Source organism: Rhinolophus sinicus, chromosome 2 (genome assembly GCF_057876585.1).
Source record: "Rhinolophus sinicus isolate RSI-liver-muscle chromosome 2, RSI-T2T, whole genome shotgun sequence".
In the NCBI taxonomy this organism is placed as follows: Eukaryota; Metazoa; Chordata; class Mammalia; order Chiroptera; family Rhinolophidae; genus Rhinolophus; species Rhinolophus sinicus.
This window is the reverse complement of record NC_142502.1, coordinates 141,102,501-141,126,343: the sequence shown is the minus strand read 5'-3', so window position 1 is coordinate 141,126,343 and position 23,843 is coordinate 141,102,501. Positions and strand designations below refer to the sequence as shown.

Genomic DNA, 23,843 nt, shown 5'->3' with positions numbered 1-23,843 from the left:
AAAACTTAAGGGATTTGGAAAATTCACAGCCTTCAATTTTTTCATTATTAAACAATAAAAAAATGAAAACAAATGATCTAAGCATTTAGTTAAAACTTAGAAAAGAATATAAGACAAATCTATAGGAAGCAAAAACAAGGAATCTATGAACATAAGAACAAATTAATGAAAACAAAGCAAAGTCAGTAGAACTGAAAATTAAATCTTAAAAAAAAACTTGGAAAATACCAATGTCACTGAAAAATCTTAAAAAGTCCAAAAAAGTCAGAACATGTAAATATGCATAATATTAATAGTATTAATATTAATATAATAATAACAAGAGATACCACCACAAATAGATTTTATTTATTTAACTGTAAGAATTTTCTGTGTGCTAAGTACAAATCTATGCAAATGTTTTAAAAAATCTTGACATGGATGATTTTCTACAAAAGGATAAATTACGGAAATGGACTCAAGAAAGTGTACAAAATCTGAATAGGTCAATTCCTATGACAAAACATTTTAAAGTCATCAAAGAACTACACTCTAGAAAAACAGTATGTCCAGAAAGATTTTAGATAATTTTCTGCTTTTAATAAGCAATAATTTTTATGCTATTTCAGAAATATAGAACATATAAAAAGATGAAAATCTTCCCAGTTTCTTTTGTGAAGTTAACATAACCTTGATGACAAAAAATAGCACACAACAAAAGAAAAATGGCCAATCTCACATATGAAATTGGATGCAAAAATCCTAAATCAAAGATTAAAAATTGATTCTAGAACTTTTCCGAAGTTTATTTTAGAAATGTTAGGATAATTAGAAGTTAGAGAGACTCTCAATGCCCAGTAAAAAATTTAATAACTGCATTTGGTGCTTCCAGGTGATAGAAGATGATGCAACCATTGAAAATAATATTGAAAATGTCAGAGAAGAAATGGCTACAGCATATTATTGAAAAACAATTTTACAAGATAATTCCATTTTTGTAAATATATGCATCACTGTGTGTGTGTGCATGTGTGCATGAGAGAGAAAGAGAGAGAGAGAGATCTGAAAGGAAAAGCACAAAATATTAACTCTCCGAATGTTATAATTTAAAATTCTAATCTCTCTTCTTCCTTCTTTTGCTCATTTTCCAAATTTTCCACAAAGAAAATATATAACTTTGTAACATGATGAAAAAAGTGAATTTTATTGTTACATAGTAACAATAGTAATTCTTAACAAACCCTAGGTTTCCACGTGTCCCTCTAAGGATATACTATTTTTATTTCTCCCCTTTCATTTTTCTAGTTTCCTCTTGCTACCAAATATTTCCTTCGTGCTTTCATCTTACCCTCAGTTTGGCATCCAAAGAAGTTATTAAGGAGAGTGTGCCAGCATGTGTGTCAGCAAAATGAATCAAATAACTGAAAGAATTGACCTTGGCTCCTTTTCCATGAACAGCACATAAAAGGCAGCCTATTATATGAAATTTATAGACAAGGCAAGTTCAAGGTGGGGAAAGGGAAATTGAGTAGGATCCTGGCCTCACCACTCACAACACAGCCTTCTCTTTGCCCTCAGCTCTCGCTTTGGGAAAGAGGAGAAAACAAGACAGGTGTCTCCACGCCACATGGTCCGTCGTAGAATTGGGCCTATGAGTGAATACTGTTAAATGAAAAGTCAGGGTGTGGTGACTTCATGTCAAACAATGGCCCAAAGCTGAAGTGTGGAGTTCAAAGAAAGAAAAAGAGCAGGATGGCGATAAGAAATGCGTAAGGAACAGAGGCTGGTTTGTGCTCAGGAACTTGAATATTTTCCTACAGAAGATGGGGAGGCACTGAAGTGTTTAAGCAGTGTTGAATGTATGTCTATGTGTATGTAGGTATATGTACATACTTATATATATATAAAATACATAAAATTTTATCTATACAGTTTATCTATAGTTATCTATACAGTTTATCTATACAGTTATCTATACAGTAAATATATAAAATTTTATCTATACAGGCATATATACATCTTATATATACCTCTATATATACATGTGCATACATACATGTATATGTATGTACATATGCATTTCTATTTATATATGTGTACATGTATATATAAATTGTATATGCAAACCAAAATATCACTGGAAAAGAGATAGGCTGAAGGCAAGAAGACCGGTCTGCTTAGTGGCCCAAGTTACAGAAGATGAGCAAAAGTGAGAGTGGGGAGGAGTGAACGGGTATGAAGGATTTTTAAAAGATAGAATCAGAATTCTCTTTCTCCCTGTGGCAGAAGATGGCCAACCCCGGTTCCCACTTATATCCGCTCTATTGAAGGGATCAACCCTAACTGACTGATTGCCTGTAAACTCAGTCATAATTCAGAACTCCCCCAAGAGAGAATCTGATTGGCTTAGCTCAGGGTAGGTGTCCACCTCCATCAAATCAACTATGCCCAAGGCCAATGTCACAGAGCACAGATATGGTTGCTGGAGTCCATTTTTGTGGGATCATTTGACTGCTGTCTCTCCACCTGTGGACAATATTCTTCGTGAAGGCAGAGACTAGTTTTGGTTGTGCAGCACTTCAGAAGGTGTCCAGGACAGAGTCGGCACTCAAAAACCACTTGTCAAAAGGATGAACGCACAAAGGACTTAACAAATGAAGAGAATCGTAGGACAGAAAGCACCATGAAGTCATCCAGTCCAGCCCTCCATCCATCCATTGCTCATGTGTCTCATTTATTGTTAGAACACCAACTTCAGCAGGATTACATCAGTTGCCTTCAATATGCCAATGAGCTTTTGTGGTCTACCTGAGAACCAACCCCCATTTACAAGAGTGACTTAAGCTAGAAATTATGCTCCTAATTCTAAACAGTAAAACAAACTTTGGAAACCCAATCCATTTGTAACTTGAGACATACCTACAGCCCTCCAAACAAGGCAATTAATGGGAGAACTAGCCCAGAGAGAAAAGGTATTTGTCAGAAGAAATTTGGCATACGTGTTATACTTTTTCCATCTCATTATTTCAGTATTCTTTCTGTGAAATCCAATTTCCTTAAGTGACCTCTATTGATAGGAAACTATTTTGTTTAATCTGTGGGAGCTGTGGCATATTTTTAACCATCTCCGAAGGCCAGCTCCCTCTCCACTGATCATGCCTGATACCCAACAGATGTTTTCTAACACTCATTACACATGAGCTCACCCCTGGCAAGTCTTTTGCACACAATCAGCCCACAGTTCTCACATCTCCCCTGTCAGCCCACAAACCCAAATTCAGAATTCACAGGCAAGCTTGAGTCCTTACCATGGTAACCAAAGAGCAGAAGGTGGAGAGTCCAGTTTTGAAATTCGATTTATTAATATTTATAAATCTAATGACCAGCTGGAAAACATGCAATACTAAGAATCAGCCAAACTAAGTAGCATAAAAAGATGTGTAAACTGGCTGCCCCAAAAGAATTCAGATTGAAGTATTCGAGTAAAGAGCTCCAAAGCCAACTCGAATTTTGATTGAATTATAAAAGATTAAGGCTGAAGGACCCCTGGATGCCATCTAGCTAGCACAACAATTTTATTTGACAGATGAGGAAGCTGAGAGAAAGTGGCTTACTCAAGGTTTCCCAGTGAGTGTGCTAGTGACAGAACTGGACACCTCCCTCCCAGGCCTGACCCACAGGGCAGACCACAGCCTTACCCCTCCAGTTTCCTGTCTCTGCTCACTGTGAACCATTGGTGTCTTCAGTAAAACTGGGAAAAAGCCAGAACCTGGTCAACAAGATCTGTCATCCCAACTCTACCATGATTGTTTCGGAGTGTATCACCTCCAATTTATATAAAGGATTTTGTTGAGGGACAATTTCCTTTGCTAAATCAATCAAAAGTAACCCCCCAAAAGGTATTTTTAAAGGTAACCTGTTAACATTTCTAGTATGGAAATCAAGGGGAACACATAGGATTCTGGCCACCCCTCACCCAAGATCCCAGAAGGTATCCTAAGGGGCCATGAGGGGATGACCAAAGAGACCTAAACTCACAGCCGAGAGTTCATGGACCTTTGATCCTCTGAGAACTTGAGGGGGAAATCTGAGCTTTCAACAAAGGCTCGCTCCACCTCAGAAACCTCTGGGGATAACAGCAGTATCTGTGGAGCACCAGCTTAATCTTGAAGCTAGTGCTGCATTAAAGATGTCAAGAAGAAGCCAGATGCTGCCTCTGAGACACTCGCCCACCAGTTGGGGAGCCACGCTGATACTGAGAAGAGTACCAAGTGGCATAGTATATGTTTTCATCACACAAATACTTGTGGAGGGCTTAGGACGGGCCAGCCTGCACATTCTGCAATAAAAAAGCAAGAAATTGATTGAAAGATAGAAACCAATACCAGATCACAAAGGGCTGCAATATGCCATTGGAGGCATTTGGATTTTATTCTAAAGATCATGGGGAGCCATTGAAAGATTCTGAGCTGGGCAGTGAATTGATCAGATTCATGTTCTGGAAAGATTTCTTGACAGCTAGGTCAAGAGCTGATGGATTGTGACCAAGTGCTACAAGACGTGACACCATCTACAAGTGCTTCAAGAAGAAATTGTTGGTACTTTTGGTCTGCCTTCAGGATAATACAATGAAAAAGAGGAATTGTGCCTAGAGCAAGCAGAGCTGCTTTAAATCCCACTTTGACCATTTACCAGCTATATAATCTTGGGCACGTTATTTAAATAAATCTAAGCCCTCAGTCTCCTTTCTGTACAATGAAGATAATACTACTTAGCTCATAGGTTTTGATAATAAATGAAGATGATGTGCCCGGACATTTCCAATAATCCCCCCAATGTCGTTCGATTCAGTCAAAGCAAAATGGCATTTTCCAGCCTCGGAGGAGCCCCTCCAGCACCCTGCCAAGCTACCACTTAGCAAGAGATACCGTTGCATTTTCTTCTTAGAATTTCCCAAGAGCATTTTGTTGCTAATGTGTGAAAATCACTGGCATTCATTCCCCGTAAATGAGCAAGCTGAGGTAAACTGAGGTCAAAGCCAAATCTTGGATCTGAATTAAACCACCCAAAAACAATACTGCAAAGAATTAAACTGGGTTACAAAGACCAGTGTAGGAACTGAGCTCTCCAATCGTCCTAGCAACATTTTAAGCAAACACTGGTGCAGATTTGCTGGCATACATGACACTGAGAACATCTGGCCTTTCTATTATCCTCTCACAAGCAAAAAATGATGTCGTGTAAACTGATCTTTAGGCCAATTATATGGTCTAAGTGTTACAGTGTTTGTGTTGGCTCCTCCAGCTCCAGGTTTTAAGAACTTAATTTGTAGCCACACCCCACCCTGAAGCCCTAATTGCGTCTTACTGTAACTGACCCCAAGGATTTGTTTATGTGGAGTCTGTACCTTTTTCAGGACAATAAGTATGTATAAATGCATGGTCAGTCAACTGGGTGTGCAAAACACTGTGGGAGGTCCTATAAGTTACAGGAGTTACATTAGCAATGGGAAGATAGAGGAAAGTACATAAGAGGGCGGGCTCTGAGTGCTGCACTGGTGACATGTCCAAAACTACATGTTTCCCCTGTACACCAGTTTTATTATAGAAGCCAGGTGTGGCATGTAGAGGCTCCAGCCTGCAGCTCACGTAGAAGGCACTAACCTAGGAGTCAGAAAACCTGATAGTACCTCCAGCTCACCTTTCTACAGTAGACAAGGTCATTATTGTGTCTGAGCGAGTTTCCCCATCTAGACTCAACTTCATTTTCCAAACACCACGTGCCAGGCACTGTTCCATGGCCTTCCCCAGCACCTATTAGGTTAATCCTCATAATGACTGTCAGTGGCAGGTGGTATTATTACCCTACCCCATATCACACAGTGGGTGTCACACAGCTGAGGCCCTGCACAGGTGGTGAGCTTGCCCCCTCCCTTCTGGCCGCTTAAGGAGTGCTCTGGGCTGTTGTGTCAGAGCTAACGTACTAGGGTCTATAATGAACCATCGCCCAGTTCTCTGAAGCAGGAGACCATGGTGCAGCCCTGGGATGTTACTGACTGTAGGAAAGGGTGGGGGGGGGGGGTCCTTACCTCTTTCCACTCCAGCCAACCCCAGCCCCCTGCAACTATAGCCAAGAGGCCAGGAAGCAGCTGGAAGGGCTCACTAGGGAGGTCTTTCTCCCGACCTGACTCCCACCCCCAGCCTCTGGGTTTATGGGCCTCCTCTCGAGCTCCAGCCCAGCACCAGTGACCCCTAAAGGGACGGAGAGAGCAGTGGATGGCCAGCCCCAAAGGAAATCTGAAGCCACACAAGGACTAGACCCAGGCTCCAACAGCTCCTTCCCAGAACTGGAATTTTCCTTCGTCTTTAAAGGAAATGAATCTCCCCATTCTCTTGGTCTGACTTAGCATGTCTAGGAACGAAGGGCAGAATGTATAGTACAGTAAATCCCAACTCTGAGTTGTCCATGATAGGAATTTTTCACAGATGGTAATCATTAGGGCTTTAACATCTTGAGCTTTATCCAGAATCATAAATAAACTGTAATCAAGGCTTAGATTTATAAAACTGTAAAGAGGGCTGCTTGGACACTGGGAATTTACAGTACTGGGTTACAAAATCAACTCACGGCATGAAAGCTTGAGCTCAATCTGGGAGTTCTGGGCAATGCACTGAGAAGATGGTAACTTATTTCTTCAGTTAGTGGACCCCCAACCAGAACCTAACAATGGTAGGCCCTGGTTTAATCTCATGAAATGCAAACTCAGAGAAAATGGGGTTCTGTTATCTAAATATGGCATTGTAATTCCTAAACCAATAGTGGAGCAGCAAAGTACAAAACATGGCTGCTCCCTTCCAGAAGTTTCTCATCTGGTTGGGGAGAACAGGCATTTACAGATCAAACAATTGTAGTATTTGGGTTTCGGTGTGTGGCACAGACCTTCGCTACAGAAGAACTTAGAGAGGGAAGCAGAGGTTAAGTGGAGGCTAGAGTCATCAGGGAAAGGTGTGTAGAAGACCAGGGGCTTACTGATGACTGGAAGGATAAGTGGGTGCATGAGGAAAGGTTTGCTCAGCTCCCCATCTCCCACCAGTAGGCACTGTGTCCCTGCTGTGACTCTCATCCTAAGCCAAGTCTCAAATCACACACTTCTATATCCTCCAGGTAATTGTCCTTTGGGTCATTATTCCTTACCTTTCACCAATCCCACCTCTTCCTAGTTGTGTGGCCTTGGGAAAGTGATTTAACTTTTCTGAGCCTGGGTTTCCTCATCTATGAAATAGACCATTGATAATAATACCGGGCTGGCAAGGCTGTTGAGGAGACTAAATCTGATGACCTCTGTACTCGGCTTGACCCCGTGCATCCAGTTACCGTGAGACCCCTTCTCTTCCTCCTCCTTGAGAGAGTGACTGCAGGAAAAATGAATTTTAAATAATCTTGTAACACAGTAAGCCCAGGAAAAGGAAACAGTGCTTTTTGTTGTCAAGTTCTACTGCGTGGCAGTAGAACATAGTCATAAACTTCGTGTCTGCTTTCTACGTATTTCTTTCAGGCCACCCACCACACTGCCCACCTGCCCTGTTGTAAGGTCATAACAAGTTCTGCTTACATTTCTTTCTCTCTGATTCTCTTCCAGGGGCGCTGTATCAACTTCACCAGAGTCAAGAACAATCAGCCTGCCAAGTACCCCCTCAACAACGCCTACCACACCACCTCACCACCTCCTGCTCCCATCTACACTCCCCCACCCCCTGCCCCTCATTGCCCGCCCCCGCCCCCCAGTGCTCCCACTCCTCCAATTCCATCCCCACCTTCCACCCTTCCCCCACCCCCTCAAGCTCCACCTCCCAACAGGGCCCCACCCCCTTCCCGGCCTCCTCCTCGGCCTTCTGTCTAGAATCCAAAGTTCATGCTCTGGGCTCTCTCAGAAACTTTAGGGAGGAGGCTCCTCTGTGGTGTTAGAACAAGTCTTTCCAGTTAAAGGAGGCTTCTGCCTTGGAAATGAGTGGTGATAAAGCCCACTGATGTTCACACACGTTAAAAAATGGTTTGTAATGCCAATACACCAACGATTGTGATCAGCAGAAAGAAACTGAAATTCTGAAATGCCTGAAAACAAACGATGAGGCAACTACAGTCACAACTATAGCCAGCCAGCCAGCACCTCTAGAAGGTTCCAGAGACAGTGAAACTGCTGAAGTGCTCTAAATGGGAACATGTCTCATGGAGACCAGTAAGAAATCATTTCTTTGAGGGTGAAACGCAGAGTCGGATAAGAAATAGCATTGCTGAGTTTCTAAATGCTGCCTTCCCTCCTCCATTCCATTTCCATCACTTCCCTGGACCCTTGGCCTAGGAACCAAGGAATCCTCACCCCTGTGCACCACCCAGGAAGGTGGAAACCCTTTGCCTACAACTTTGGGGAAAGCTTGGGGTACTCATTGTGGCAAGGAACTTAACATCAGACAGATATCCAAAAGCATGTCTTCCTGGGATTTGCAGAGGAGTAAAATTATGCCACATTTTTTTATTTTCCAAATTCTCCTGGTTTCTAAGTGAGGAAGAGGAAGCAGATGTTTACTGATGGAAAAAGGTATGTCGCCATGTTGCTGTGTAAGTGGAATCAGGTGTGTGCGTTGACAAGGGGAGTACTGACTGCAGCATCAAACAGTTTCTAAAACCCACAGGCCATCAGCAGCTTGGGGTGGCTGGCTTTGGCCTGACATGGTACCCTAAATCAACAGACAATGCATTGTAGAAGAGCAACCCGTTAATGATTCATGTTACATGTCAAGATTGGGCTTTGGTTTAAAAATCACTTGAGCTATGAAGAAGTGATTGGTCCCATTTTCCAGGGACAAACGTGAGTTGATCTTCCAAAACGGCACCACTAGCACCTACCACACAATTTCACCAATTTTATATTTCTTGTTTGGTAAAGTTGTGCACCAGAGACTTCTAGGTAGAGCTGAGAGACAATGGTCCTGATGTAATAAGGAAACTCCCCAGGTTCTTTGATTAACCCAAAAAAAGCCATGCGTGTAGGCACCAATATATTTCTCCTTGGCTTTTCAACATACTCACAAATTATTATCAGCTGTTAACCCAGAGGAACTACCCCAAAAATGCTCTGCCTGAAATTCCCACCATGCCTAGAACCTACTACATTCCCCCAAGTCTTTCTGAATCTGTGGTTATCAGTAAGCCCTATAAGCACTTTCTAAACATTGGGCCTCATCACCCAGGGGTGAAAACAGGGCCATTGTTGTGGGCCTCCTGCATCAGCCTGTTCAAAATTATCTCCCCCGCTCCAGCTTTCCACAGGTTTTTAAATTTCTCTCCCAAACCCCTTAAATCTTTTGAGGAACAAAGCAACGTATAAAGTAAACATAAAATTAATGCTTAGGGCTATGGTCTCCAAAGACCCTTCAAAAACTCACCAAGCCAGCCTCATTCTTTCATCTTACTTAGAACAGAGACATAAGGATCTGGCATGCATTCTATAAACACCAATTCTTATAGCCATGGCAGACATTATTAGTCAATTGCAGCACTATTTCCCATGGAGCCCAATTATTTCTTCACGATCCTCAAATCACAACTCCACAGATCCACCACTCATCAGTCAGAATTGAGACAGAGATGAGCCCTCTCTGATGAGATAGAGATTTAGAAAGCAAAAACAGAATATGTGAGGGAACGGGGAAACCCTTGGGCGTAAAATGCATAGTCAGGCGAAAATAGATCTAGGCAGAGTGCCTAGATCACAGGCACTAAGTCTACAATGCCAATGCCAGACGGACACTTCTGTAAGTGCACCTCAGACCCAGCCCTTCTCCCAGAGAATCCCCCAGCCTTCTCATAGAACTAAAATCAGAGATAGTTTCCAGGACCTATGAAAACAACCTCCCTCCCCCATCCATTAACCTGGCCCATGTTGTCTATTTTTAGAACACTAGGCTTCTTCTTTAGTATAGTTCCCTCATGAAGTGGAGGCCAGAATGTCTCAGCCACCTAAAGTGGCATTGCTGGACTCCAAAACACCATTCCATAAAAGAATGGGTTCCCCAGGCTCACAGTGTAGAGACGTTGAGCCCATGGCAACTGTTTTGACTGCTGGCAGTACAAAACGGTCCCCCCCACACACCACTGCCGCATGACGCACTGCGGCCAAAAGAAAGTTCAAGCCACAATGCTGACGTTGTTGTGCAAAAAGATGGTGGGCATCGAGTGAGAGTGCAACATCCCCGATCTCAACAGCACGTCAATCAGAAGCCCTGTGCAGTTTCCAAGATGTCGTTTCAGTGAACTTTTTGATGAAATAGGGAACTGCAAATATATGATGATTTTGAAGAGGATTAGCAGGATTTGTCCTTAAAACTGACTCATCATGTCATTCCTAGTCATTTAAAATGACAGTTGAGAAGGAAAAACATCTATACTGCATGAACAAGGCAATATTTTAATAATAGGCTATTACAGGCAGGAAATTTCTTTAACTGGCTTATAAAATCTATCAGTACTTGTATCATTCCCTGTAAAAGGCAGCAGACGTATGATTGTGATTAGGAAACTGCACAAAATTACTTTTTCAACTCCCATGTTATTGTCCTTGTGAAGTTTTCTTATAATAAAACCCAATTTTTTGTTGTATATATTCGTATTCCATGTGTTAGATGGAAGCATTTCCTATCCAGTGTGAATAAAAAGAACAGTTGTAGTAAATTATTATAAAGCCAGTGATATTTCATGGCAGGTTATTCTACCAAGCTGTGCTTGTTGGTTTTTCCCATGACTATTGCTTTTATAATGTACAAATAGTTACTGAGATGACGAAACTCTTGTTTGCACAGCATTAATAAGAACGTTGAGGGGTCCCCACTGTTGACGAGCAGCTCTCAAACTGTTTCAGGCCTGGAGCTTGGCACATACACCCGTGAGACACAAGGTCTCTCTTTTACCAAGGTCAAGAGCAGAGCTAGTGGACAAATTAATTAACAGTCTTGGATATCTGGCCATGGGTGACCTCACTGTAAATATGGGCAGAGATAATCTCGAAGTCTCATGTACACTAAAGTCCAAATGCTGTGTCAGATGAGGGACAACCATCAAAGAGTTAGAAAAATATAATAATTATGAGATAATGAGCAACAGTTTCAGCTCAGTGTCAACTCAATAAAAATAATTAATGCTGTGTAAAATGGGTTGAATTAGTTTGCAAACTATATAAAGATATAAGCAGTAAAACCCCTGCTAATGCACACCAGATGGGAATGGGGTGTTCTTGTCAATTGCCTTTTCTAGTTATCTGAGCTCTACTATATTATCACTTGGATAACCGATTTAAAAGAATTAGAATATGATTTTTTTAAATACACTTAACATTAAACTCTTCTTCTAATTCTTTCTTCTTTCTGTGATAATTCAGAAGACAGTTATAGATCTCCAGTGCGTCTGAGTCATTGTTATAAAAACCCAGTTATCGCTGTACCGTGCTATAGGAGACCAGGCTAAACCTGTACAATGACGAAACCTGGAAGTTGTTTCTTTTAAAAAAAATAATAAATTCCTAAAATCAACTCTTTTACTGGTTGTGTCTCTTTGTTATAAAAAATAAAGCATAGATTGTTCAAGTGCTTCACATCCTGATCATAGTAAAATGGCTGTCATTCGACAAATAAAATTATATTTTCTCAAATTATTTTGTGCCCTCCACTAAACTCTTTACTGTCTTGATGACTCTTATTTTTTCTTTAATTCAAAATATCTTTTTATTTCTAGTAACAATTCTAAAATTTAAAAAGTAACCCATGCTAAATGAAAAATAAAATGAAAAGTAAAGACAGAAAAGCACATGGAAGAAGTGTATCATTTAGGATTGCGTCTGGCTGCCTGTAACAGAACTGGGGCTATGATGGATTTGACTCACAGAGCAAGGATTCTGGAGATTTTCAGCTGCTCAAGAAACTAGACAGTGTCATAGACAGTGCTGCATTAAATACCCTTCTAGCCACATACACTTCAAAATAGGATTATTATTTCTACATTTCTGATACAAATGACTTTATTCTTCCTGGCAGCTTCAATTCAGCTCCTCCATTTACATTTTCTGTAGGTAAAAGAGTGTCTCTCACTAGTTCCTGAATTTGTTTCTCTAGAAGTCCTCATTAAACCTTGAATTTATCTTAATTGGAATAAAACCATCTGCAAACAGAAAATCATGCCACCATTTCTTTCCAAGATTTCATTAGTGTTCAATTTGCATAGCATGTTGAGCACACAGACTTTTTTTAAGATTACATTCTTAATTGTTGGGTCGTTTTGAGATAACTAGCAATTTGGAAGGAAAAAAATTTGGCGCTCGACCTCACTTCTTACACCAAAATTAATTCCAGCTGCATTTAATTTAAGTGTAACAAATAAAATCAGGAAAGTACTAGAAGTGAAAAAAAAATTACTATACGGTATAAAGAATTTTTAAATCCTGCATATTGCTTGCATTACCAACCAACTTTCTTATGAAATCACTTCAACTACACTAAGTAGTGCTCCAATATATTAAATTGAATAAAGAAAGGAATCATTAACGACAGGGATGAGATCATTGATCACGTGGTGACTGTGAACTTGAGTGGGAGAATCACAATTGTTCTCACTAAATCCAATTTTCAGTCTTCAGATAAGTATGAGTTTCTCTGGAGTCTCACTTCAGTATATAACAATCATTATAACACGTCATCCATCTACATACGTTGTAAACAAGGTCAATGTTGCATCCAGTTATCAAACATTTGGTAGAAGACTACAGAGGAGGCATATGCAAAACAGATGGATTTTATTCTGATTACGGTTGTACTGCATTGTCTTGGACCACCGCACCCTCAATGCAAAGTTATCAAACCTAAACAATGTAGAAGCCTTATAATTCCATTAGGTATAATTTTTCATTCCTTTCCTTTTTACTCAGGATTCAAACGGTCACTTAGTTATATAAATTCTTCCTGCTCTACTTAAATTGGGACAACGTTAATTTTTAGAGTTAAAATTATGCAACATCTCCTTTACTAAGTTTTAAATATCATTTCACAATGTACTTAATAAAGCAAGAGAAGCAGTTAACAAAATGCCTGAGTCACTAGAGAGCTCAAAGCAAAACTCATAAGATGTTCTATTAAGTGTGCACACTCAGTTCTTTAGTTGGCATCTTTACTTGGGAGTGTCTTGTAAACATTAACCTGGATACTCATAAAAGACATTTTCTTTTGTGCAGTGAAATGGTTTGCATTCTTGCAAAACATTTTAGAAGTACAAGAAATGTTGGGTATGAATGCTAAGGGTCCAGAAAACATTTAGTTTTCTTCTGAAGGAGAAGTCGTAACACAAGAGAATTGTCCGCCTCCCATCACTGGCCCCTTTCAAAACTGTTCACCACAAGAAGAGGCCATGGAAGACTTACAGTCCTCTAGCTTCACTTCTTTTTTTTTAAGTATGAAACTTTGACATTCCCCTCCCTTTGAGCCCCACCCCAGCTTGGCAGGATAGAGAGCACATGTCTTTTCATTTAGTTTTATTCTTAGAATTATTTACAGGACACCTATAGATTCTGTAAGAGGCTGGCTTAAAATTAATTATAATCTACATTTCCAATCACTGTCTTGTGGAGCTAGATATATGTCCCATGCGAATTCAAAGAGCAGTGCCTGTATGTGGTGATGCAGAAGCATGTGCATTCATCTGAAATTGCAGGAATGGGCTTCTCCACAATTGGAGTGAATTCCAAGTGACTCGGAGGCAGCCTCTCTCCCTACAGAGGTGGCCTGGGGAGTGGGCGAGGAAAGGGGGTTCAAAAGGCAGTTGCCTCAGGGTGAAAAGGAAGACAATGGGAAGTCTTCGCACAGGAAGGTGAGAGGAGCAATTCTAGGCAAAAGAGGCGATAAAGGAAGATGTAGCAAACCAGGCTGCGTATGTTCTGGCAATCCAGGTGCGGTGCAGGTAAACTAGGACTTGGGAGGTTAGGTCAGCTACGTGGTCTTGCTGGCAAAAGATATCAGGCATGATAATGTAGTCGCTAGGGTGCAGAAAGAAGCAAGGGACCACTTAACTTCTGGTGGCAATACTGTACTGTTGGGCATACCTTCACTGAGAACAGTACTGACAGCTGGTGGTGTCGAGTTACGGGAACAGCCAGACAGACCCTATTCAATTCCTCTTGTTCCCAATGATGACAAAGCTAGTAGACCCCCAAACCATGTCACTGTCCTGGAGCTGACAGGCTCTTTTATATATTTAGTTTGGGGGAGAAAGGTGTAAATTGCTTTGAAAGAATTTACATTGGCTATCATTAAAGGGGGTGGGAGAAGGTGAAGCAGAGCTAGTTCTGGGATAGGTGCAGCAGAGTCTGTAAGGAAAAAGTGTTTTCTCTTTTGGATTGGTTGTGGGCAACGGTCCAGAAAGTTCATGAAAATGAGATGTGGTGACGTCTGGTGGTCAGCTACTCAGTTAGTTATTCTCTCTAGATAATTGCAGAAATAGCCACCTGGAAGTTTATTCCAAGTTTCAACCTACATTCACAAATGTAAGCAGTTTTGTTGGTTTTTACCCACAGTTGTTCACGGATTAACCTCTCGTGTCTCTTCCTTCCAAGCTCTGGCCTGCTATAATTTAATTTAGGACATTTCAAAATTTTTTCCTTGTTGGGAGCAATCATTTGTTTAGTCCCAGTCATTTCTCCAAGAAGAAAAAGTTTCTTTCCTGCTTCAGTCATGTATTTGCTACAAACACTCCTTAATGCCACATTCAACTGCCTTCTACACTCTCTGCAGAACTGGGTGTAATGAGCATCTCTTGGTGCTAAACAGACACGTTATCACTGCCTGTGCAACACATACAGTTTCGGTGGTTTTGTTTCCTGTGTTTCAATGAGGCTGAGCAGACTTTCAGACTCGTTCACATCTGTATCTGCTCCAATGACGCAATCACTGCTGTGAGGAATAGGACCTGCAGAACTGCAGGCAAATTGGATTGCACAGCCAACCTTTGTCAGACATTTCCATCTGCCCCATCAAAGCTACCAAAACAAATGCTCACTCTCACCAGGACCTGGCCATTACACATGTTACTTGCTGAGAGCGTTGGTTCTCACAGGATTTTGATGTTTAGATCTACTTTTTTTTTTTTCAATATTTGCTTTTAGGAGATCCTTAAAGATCATTATCTTTATTTAATCTTGAACTATTACCAAAAAGAAGAGATCCTATCTAGCACTATATCCTAGATATAGTTTTCTTGCTTCTAATTAATAGTAACTGGTAATTGATGTTTTTACATTTTAATTTCCTTTGTAAGTTAGGAATAGAAAAAAACAAGCTTTCTTAACCTGATAAAAGCTATCCATCAAAAAACTACACAAATATTATTCTTAAAGTTACAATATTAGGTGTATTTCCTTTAAAATAAAAAACCAAAAAAAAAAAAAACAAGAAAGAATTATAATCATCACCAACCAGTATTATTCACTTTTGGTCCTAGACAGGACAATAGCACAAACAAAATTAAAAAGTAACTATATCAGGAAGAAAAAAGTTGTCCGTATTTGCACACAGTGTAATTCACTACCTAAAAATTCCACGGGAATCAACTTAAAAATTATTAGAACTAAGAGGCCAGTAAGCGAGTCAGATACATGATCAACACCATCAATGACCATCACCAGTTAGAAAACTGTCTATTCATAATAGCAAAAATTAATTGTACACATTTATGTTTTCAAATTTTATGTAAATTTTGTATACCGGCAGACCTCAGAGATCTGGCAGGTTCAGTTCCATACCACTGCAATAAAGCAAGTATCGCAATAAAGTGAGTCACAATCTTTTTGCTGATGAAAGATCTTGTTTTCTATAATATTTTTTTTCTTATTTATTTATGTATTTATATTTTTTTATTTATTGGGGTGACAATTGTTAGTAAAATTACATAGATTTCAGGTGTACAGTTCTGTATTACATCATCTATAAATCCCACTGTGTGTTCACCACCCAGAGTCAGTTCTCCATCACCATATATTTGATCCCCTTACCCTCATCTCCCACCCCCCACCCCCCTTACCCTCTGGTAACCACTAAACTATTGTCTGTGTCTATGAAGATCTTGTTTTCAATTTGTAAAAAATGCAACATTTGTGAAGTACAATGAAATGAAATACAATAAAATGCAGTATGCCTGTAAATATAATATATATATTAGAAATTACATATATATATATATATATGAAATAAACCTAACAAAATATGTACAAAACTTATAGGAAGACAACTATAAAACTTTCATAAACTATCCTTAATAAATAGAGAGCTGTACTACATTCCTGAATGGGACTTATTACTGAAAAGATCATCAGTTCTCTCACAAATACATGGTCTACAAATTCAAATCAATGCCAACAACAACAAAAAACCTAGCAAATTTTTCAGTAATTTCAAATACTGATTCTAAATTTTAATTAGAAAAGGAACAAGTATAGCCAGTATATGGTAATACAACAGAACAATTTTCAGAACTAGACCTATAAATATATGGAAGTTTAGTTTATGACAATGGTGGCATTTCCAAGAACTAATTCTTTAATAAAGGGCTATCTAATTGGGGAAAAAAATAAGGTGAAATTTCTATATAAAAATAGACTCCAGGTGAATTAAAGAGAATGCAATGAAGTTTCTTTGCTTCTGATTAATTGTAACTGTGTCCACTGGTAGCACTGACCTATGAATGGTCAGTTCTTATAATCTCGCCAATCGAATAGGTCTCAACTCCCAGGGGAAAGCAAAAAAAATGGTCGAGAGAAGAATGGAAGGGCAGGAAAGAGTTGTCTCTATAATCAACGCAAAAATTAGATAGAAAAGAAAAAGGTTCCTCTCACCGCCCCCCCCCCCACACACACACACACACTGGTACCATAGTAGGACATATATTGCTGTAGTGTCTCCAGTAATAATTCTGTACGTATGGTCTCTGTCACATAGTAGCAGTTCATCAATGTTAGCTGAGTGAACAAACATAAAGGAAGAATCCCAACACATCCACATGTTTAAGCAAATCAACAATAGAAGTGGAAGCTCTGTCTGAGACAGTGTTTCCTTTCAGGAACCAGAGGTAATAAACAAGTTTTCATTTCCCTACTGCCTTTGAGCAAATATTCCAAGTGTGGACTCTCACTGGGTGGCACTGAATGAAGTCCTGCGAAAATGTATTCTTTGTTAGCTGACTGGGTTACTTCTCAATGCATACACGTTCTTCCACATTCTATGTCAGCTGAGGTCAAGTCCTTTTTGCAGTTGGCTGGGGAGGAAAAATAAGAAAGAGTAGAAGCCAGGAACTTCGGGTAGGTGCCAGAAGGAGAAAAAGGCGCCAGCACTGGCAGTCACAAGAAGAATCAGCTCCAATTTGCCTGTTTGTTTATCAAACGTCTTGTCACAGGACCAGATTCCCTGCCATTCTAAGAATGCATAGGGCAAGACTCAGCAGTTATATCATGGTTCATTGAGGAAACAACAAGAATCCAGAATCAGAAGTCAAGCTGTTGTGATACTCATTAAGGCATCCATAAACAAAGCAGCTGTTCATTTGTAGATTTATGTTCTGATATTTCACAACTGCCTGAAAGAGCTTTGTTCAATCCGTGATAAGGAGGTTTCCTTACCTCAGTTTGCTGAACGTGAACGTGTCGTCTGTTAAATTCAGTCTCAGTTGCTGCTCATGCTGTTGCCTCTAGTAGATTACAGAAACAGATGCTCACTTTTTCTTTTTTTTTAATTAATAGACTTTTTTTTTTAAGAACAGTTTTAGGCTTATGGAAAAATTGAGCAGGTAGTGCAGAGAATTCCCATATATCCCCTCTTTCCTGCACAGTTTTCCTTATTATTAATATCTTGCATTAGTGTGGCACATTTGCTACAATTGATAAATCAACACTAAAGTCCACAGTTTACATTAGAGTTCACTCTGTTACATCGTTCTATAAGTTTTGACAAATGCACATGTATCTACCATGTATCATACAGTATCATGCAGCATAGTTCCAACACCCTAACTCTGCCCCCATGCTTCGCCTTTTCATTCCTCTGCCTCTCTCTCCTTAAGCCCCTGGAAACCTCAGCTATCTTTTTTTTTTTTTTTTAAAGATTTTATTGGGGAAGGGGAACAGGACTTTATTGGGGAACAGTGTGTATTTTTCCAGGATTTTTTCCAAGTTGTTGTCCTTTCAGTCTTAATTGTGGACGGCACAGCTCAGCTCCAGGTCCAGGTGCAGTTGCTAGTTGTAGGGGGTGCAGCCACCATCCCTTGCGGGAGTCGAACCAGCAACCTTGTTGTTGAGAGAACACGCTCCAACCAACTGAGCCATCCGGGAGTTCAGCGGCACCTCAGCTCAAGGTGCTGTGTTCAATCATTAGTTGCAAGGGGCGCTGCCCATCATCCCTTGCAGGAAATCGAAACTGGCAACCTTGTGGTTGAGAGCCCACTGGCCCAAGTGGGAATCGAACCGGCAACCTTCGGAGTTAGGAGCACGGAGCTCCAACCACCCGAGCCACTGGGCCAGCCCAACCTCGGCTATCTTTACTACTTTTACTTTCTCCAGAGTCTTGCCTTTCCGGAATACAATAAAGCTGGAATCATACAGTGTGTACCCTTTTCAGATTGGCTTCTTTCACTTAGCAATATTCATTTAAGGTTCTTCCATGTATTTTTGTTGCTTGATCATTTATTTTTTATTGCTGAGTAATATTCCATTGTATGGATGTACTACAGCTTGTTTATCCATTCACCTATTGAGAGACACTTTCTGACTGGTTTGAACAGCTCATAGAGAGGAATCAGTAGGATAGTTTTATGTTTTCCATAAACTACTCTTAAGGTTTTTTCTGTCTCTGTGTGTTAATAAGATACAGCTCAGAAGGAAAATGAAAGTTATCCATTATTCCAACAAGATAAAATCTCAAACATTTTAGCTTATTTCCTTTCAGTAATTTTTGTTTATATATGCCCATTTTAAAATATTGAAATCATACTACAAATACAATTTTCTATCTTGTGTTTCTTTACTTAATATTATGAAAATTTGTAGTGGGTAGTATAATACTCTGCCCACATCCTCTCTTAAGGCTGACAAATGCCATACCCACCCTAGCTGCTGGGAATATCAGCTGCTCCCTATTGTCTTTCTCAGTAGCACTACTATCTGTCTAATGAAAAATTTGTTTTTATTGCTGTAAATTCACTGGGCTTCCTGAATCTGAAGTATGCATGTATGTTTCATCAATTCTGAAATTTTTTCAGTCATTATCGCTTCAAAAATTGTTCTCCATTCTCTCTCCTTACCTTCCTCTATGCCTCTTAAACTGTCTTTCTATATTTTCTATCTCTTATTCTCTCCGTTATGCATTCTGGATAATTTCTTCAGATCTAGTTTCCTGTTCATGGATTTATCACCAATATCTCTTTAAACCATCCTTTGAGGGTCTTTATTTCAATTTTTATATTTGTCTTTTATTTAAAAAATTCTATCTGGTTGTTTTCAAATGTGCCTGTTTACTTTTCATAATCACTATACCTCAAATTTTTCATCACCACTTTTCTTTTTTTTAATATATTAAACATGCTTAACCTATATTTTGTATTCAATAACTCCCATATCTAAAATCTTTGCGGCCAGATTCTGTGGTTTGTTGTTCCTGATGTCTCTTGCTCAAAGTACCCTGTCTCCTTAAATGCTTTTTGATTTTGACTCTGCGCTCACATTCCTCAGAACTTTATTCATGGCAGACTTTGAAGTTTGTGTTGTAACTGCATTTCTCCAAAGAGGATTTATGTTTGCGTCTTCCAAATATCTGAAATCGTTAGCAACACAGAACTATTTTAAGATAAATTTTGACCTAAAGTTACTTAGAATCATGAAGGTAATGTAAATGTGGGTACAAACTTGAAGAAAGGCCAGCTTATTGTTGAGACTTCTCAAAAGAAAATGTTCTCCCTTAACCGAGTATTGACAGCAAGCTTCCTTGCTATTTCTATCTGTAAGGCAGAGTATTTTTTTAGTTCATTCACGTGTTGACTATGTTGCCTTTTAGGAGTCCCAGCTCCTTACCTGGGTTTTGTCTCCTATTCACTCTACCAACATGTGATCATCAAAATGAAAGCTGGTCCTTGAATAAGTGACTGATTCCAGGGTTGAGACACAAAAAATACAAGTTGAGACTGAAATATTTAGTTATATCAGAAAGTAAGAAATTGCTCAGAAAAAAAAGATGTCAAAAAACAAAGGAGCCAGAATGAAGGGATTCCCACTCCCACACCTGGTAAAATTTAGCTACATCATAAATAGTGATAGTGATAGAATATAATCCATGGAAAGAAATAAGAATCCATGACTCCATAACTGAGATAGATAGATAGATGATAGATAGATAGATAGATAGATAGATAGATAGATAGATAGATATAAATGATAGATGATGATAGATAGATAGATGACAATAGATGATAGAAATAGATTAAAAAAGAAAAAAATCTTCCTTACAATAGAATGTTCATAAATAAATACCAACTACAGAAAGAATGACATAATTAGATAATCTCCATTTGGCAACCACAATAGTAATGATTATATCAAGCAATAATGATAAGTACATATTGAAACCAATGGGCCAAAGGATGATGAGAAACAGGACATTTACAAAGTCTCAAAATATTATATCTCACTAGAGATACGTATTAATTCCAGAAAAAAATATATATAGTGTTTTCATAAGGGAGAAACTTATGCATAAGGGAGAAACTTATGCACCTTCAGCAAATAATCACACACAACAAATTGAAATCTTGTGCTTCTGCGTATGCGACACTGAGAAGAACACGACATCACTTCCAGGATGTTTTTGCCAAAAGTGTATAAGCTAAATCTAATCATGAGGAAACATCAGAAAAACACAATTGAGAGATTTTCTATAAAATTGCTGACCTATGCTCTTCAGAAATCTTCAAAACATGGAAAGACAAAGAGAAACTATAGAACTGTTCTAGATTAAAGGTAACTAATAAGACAAGAAAAATAAATGCAGCCTGTGATCCTGGGATACTGGATCAGGAGATTTTTATTGTGCTAATTGCTATAAAGGACATTATTAGGACAACTGGAAAAATTTGAATGAGGTCTATAGATTAAATAATAGTATTGCAATTCATGTTAACTATAATTTTGATTATTGCACTGTAGTTATATAAGAGAATGTTTCTATTTGAGGGGATATATATATATATATATATGCATATATATAAAGACAGACATAGGTAATAGATATAAATACAAGCATATACAGAGGTAGGTGTAAGCATAGATACAGAGAAGGGGACGAGGGAATAAAGCAAAGCAGTAAGATGTTAACCACGTGAGCATATGGGTATCTGGGTGAAGAATATATTGCAGGAATCTTTGTACCATTGCACTATTTGGAACATTTCCGTAAGTCTAAAATGAATTCAAAATAAAAAGTTAAAGAAATGAAAGCTGATTGGAACAGAGTCGAGAACCAGGATTGAAGTCAAGACCTGAACAAGCCCTAGTCTCCACTCTTGCCCATCTCCCAGAGTGAGGCTGTGCTAGAGTAGATGGAGGCTAAGGACAACCTGAATTTAAAGGATTCAGAATCCTTTAAATCAATGGAAGTGGGGAATGATGCTGTAGACTGAGTGAATTATGAGGCAAAGGACAACAACAGGAGATGCAGGCAGATGCACCAGTAATACTCATCAACACCAACAAAATCACAAGGATTTTGTAGTCAGCTTAGTAGCTGACTGCTACTAAGAACAGATGAACAGAAGCTCCTGGAGAAACAATACCTACACAATAGGTTCCAAACTACCCAGTTTCTTATATTAACTTCAGATTTGGGAAAAGGAAGAGCAAATAAATTAGTTGCAATTTAACATGAACTTGTTTGATTTATTAAGACTTGTTGACACTCTCTCAACACATATTGATATAAATCCTCCAGAACTGTGCTATCCAATACATTAGTCATTAACCCTGTGACGCTATTCTGATTTAAATTATTAAAAATTACATACAATTTAAAATTCAGTTCTTAGTTACACTAGCCACATTTCAAGTGACCAATAGCCACATGTGGCTAATGGCTAATAGGTACAACTCTGCACATAGATCTAAAACACTTCCATCATTGTAGAAAACTCCAAACATTCTGGAATTCTACAGAAAACATTATACATCACTGTCCTAGAACGGAAGAACTCTGTTCTGGAACTGAAGAGCTCATCATTGATGAAATAGTCATAATTTTTTTTAATTTTTTTCTTTGATTCATGGAAAATATCAGGCAAAACTTAGGAAGTAACCTTCAATAAAGCTCAAACCTTCCACTTCCTGTTGGATTCAATACCAGGAGAATTCTCTGTGCCAAATGGAGACACTCATCGAAAAGAAAAGGAGTATAAAGAGCCTGAATGTTGTAAACATTGTCGAGAAGCTTCTGACTGACACTCCCATGTCCTCTGACTTCTTAGTTGAGCCACCTTCCCCCCACCCTTCACCACAACACTTCCCTGTGGAAAATATCGTTCATGTTTCATTGGTTTGGCAAGAAAGACTTGACGAAGACCAACTTCCAATAATAAAGCATATGATATTAACCAAAGAAGTCAGGAAATTGACCTAAACCTCCAAATTAGAAGCTAAGGAGTTAGAGCTCTGAGTTATCAGAACTGGAAGGGGATTGTGAGATATTTAACTTTCAGAGCCTATGATCTCTTCATGTCAGAGTTGACTAAGGCTGATAGTTCCATGCAAGCTAAAATTAATATTGTCTGCAACCTCCAATGGATAGCTTAAATATACTCAAATGAAATTTAAAAAAATACAGTTTGATACCATTTATGCAACACTTGAAAGCATGCAAAATTATACTATGGATTGTCTTTTAATATGGTATATATAATAAAAGTATAAATACATGCATGGTAGTAATAAACACCAACTTCAAATAGTGGTTACCTCTAAAGAGAGAAGGAGGGAGAAAACATCAAGAAGAGAGACATGGAGAGCTTCAATTATGATGTTAATAGTTTCTTGAAAAAATCAGATACAGAGATGGCTTAACGCTAGAGTCTCAAGGTATCAGATATGTTATTCTTGGAATGTTTCTGTTTGTTTGAAATATTTCATAACAAAAGTTTAATAAAATAAATTCTACATCTTCCACATAGTATTTGTGTGATCTTGAGCTTATTTATTTATTTATTTATTTATTTATTTATTTATTTATTTTTGGTTGCAAATAAGACTAATATAAAACCTACTACATGGGCTGTTGTGAAAAGTCCAAGAGACACTAGACACCCATCAAGACACCTGCATGGCGTCTGGAAGAAGGCTTCAGGAGTGGCCAGGCATGGAACGTGTTGTGGTCTAAACCAGCCAATTGGACATGAGGAATACAGTCATGATGCCCTGCTCGAAAAGGAGAGGCCAGAGATGGCCCATTTTCCTTCGGACTGGAATGGATTGGAGGAGTGAAGCTAGGTCCGGATGCTCCAGTTAAAACAGAAAGGTTTGGATTTGTAAGGCTTTCTGCTTCCTTCGACTGACCAGGCTGACTGTTTCCACATCTGTCCTCAGGTCAGTGAAAGCCAAATATGTAGACACAAATGTACACAGTAGTTATTGCACACAGCACTTCAGGATCCCAAAGTCAACCCTGAACTGAAGATCTGCAGGGCTGACCACCACCTGTAGCAACGGGCAGCCTCCTGAGCAGACTGGTGATGGGAAACAGCTGACAGAAGAGAAT

The 23,843-nt window shown here is 39.1% G+C and overlaps 1 protein-coding gene across 1 annotated transcript in view; it reads left to right on the top strand.

Annotated features, from left to right (window-relative positions):
- The window catches only part of ANTXR1 (ANTXR cell adhesion molecule 1), a 213,916-nt gene extending 202,355 nt beyond the window's left edge, over nt 1–11,561 (top strand). The window contains exon 18 of the mRNA XM_019718386.3: nt 7,619–11,561. Coding sequence (XP_019573945.2) covers nt 7,619–7,879 — 261 coding nt within the window. The 3' untranslated portion in view covers nt 7,880–11,561. The remainder of the gene's footprint in view (nt 1–7,618) is intronic.
- Nucleotides 11,562–23,843: the final 12,282 nt, after the last annotated feature.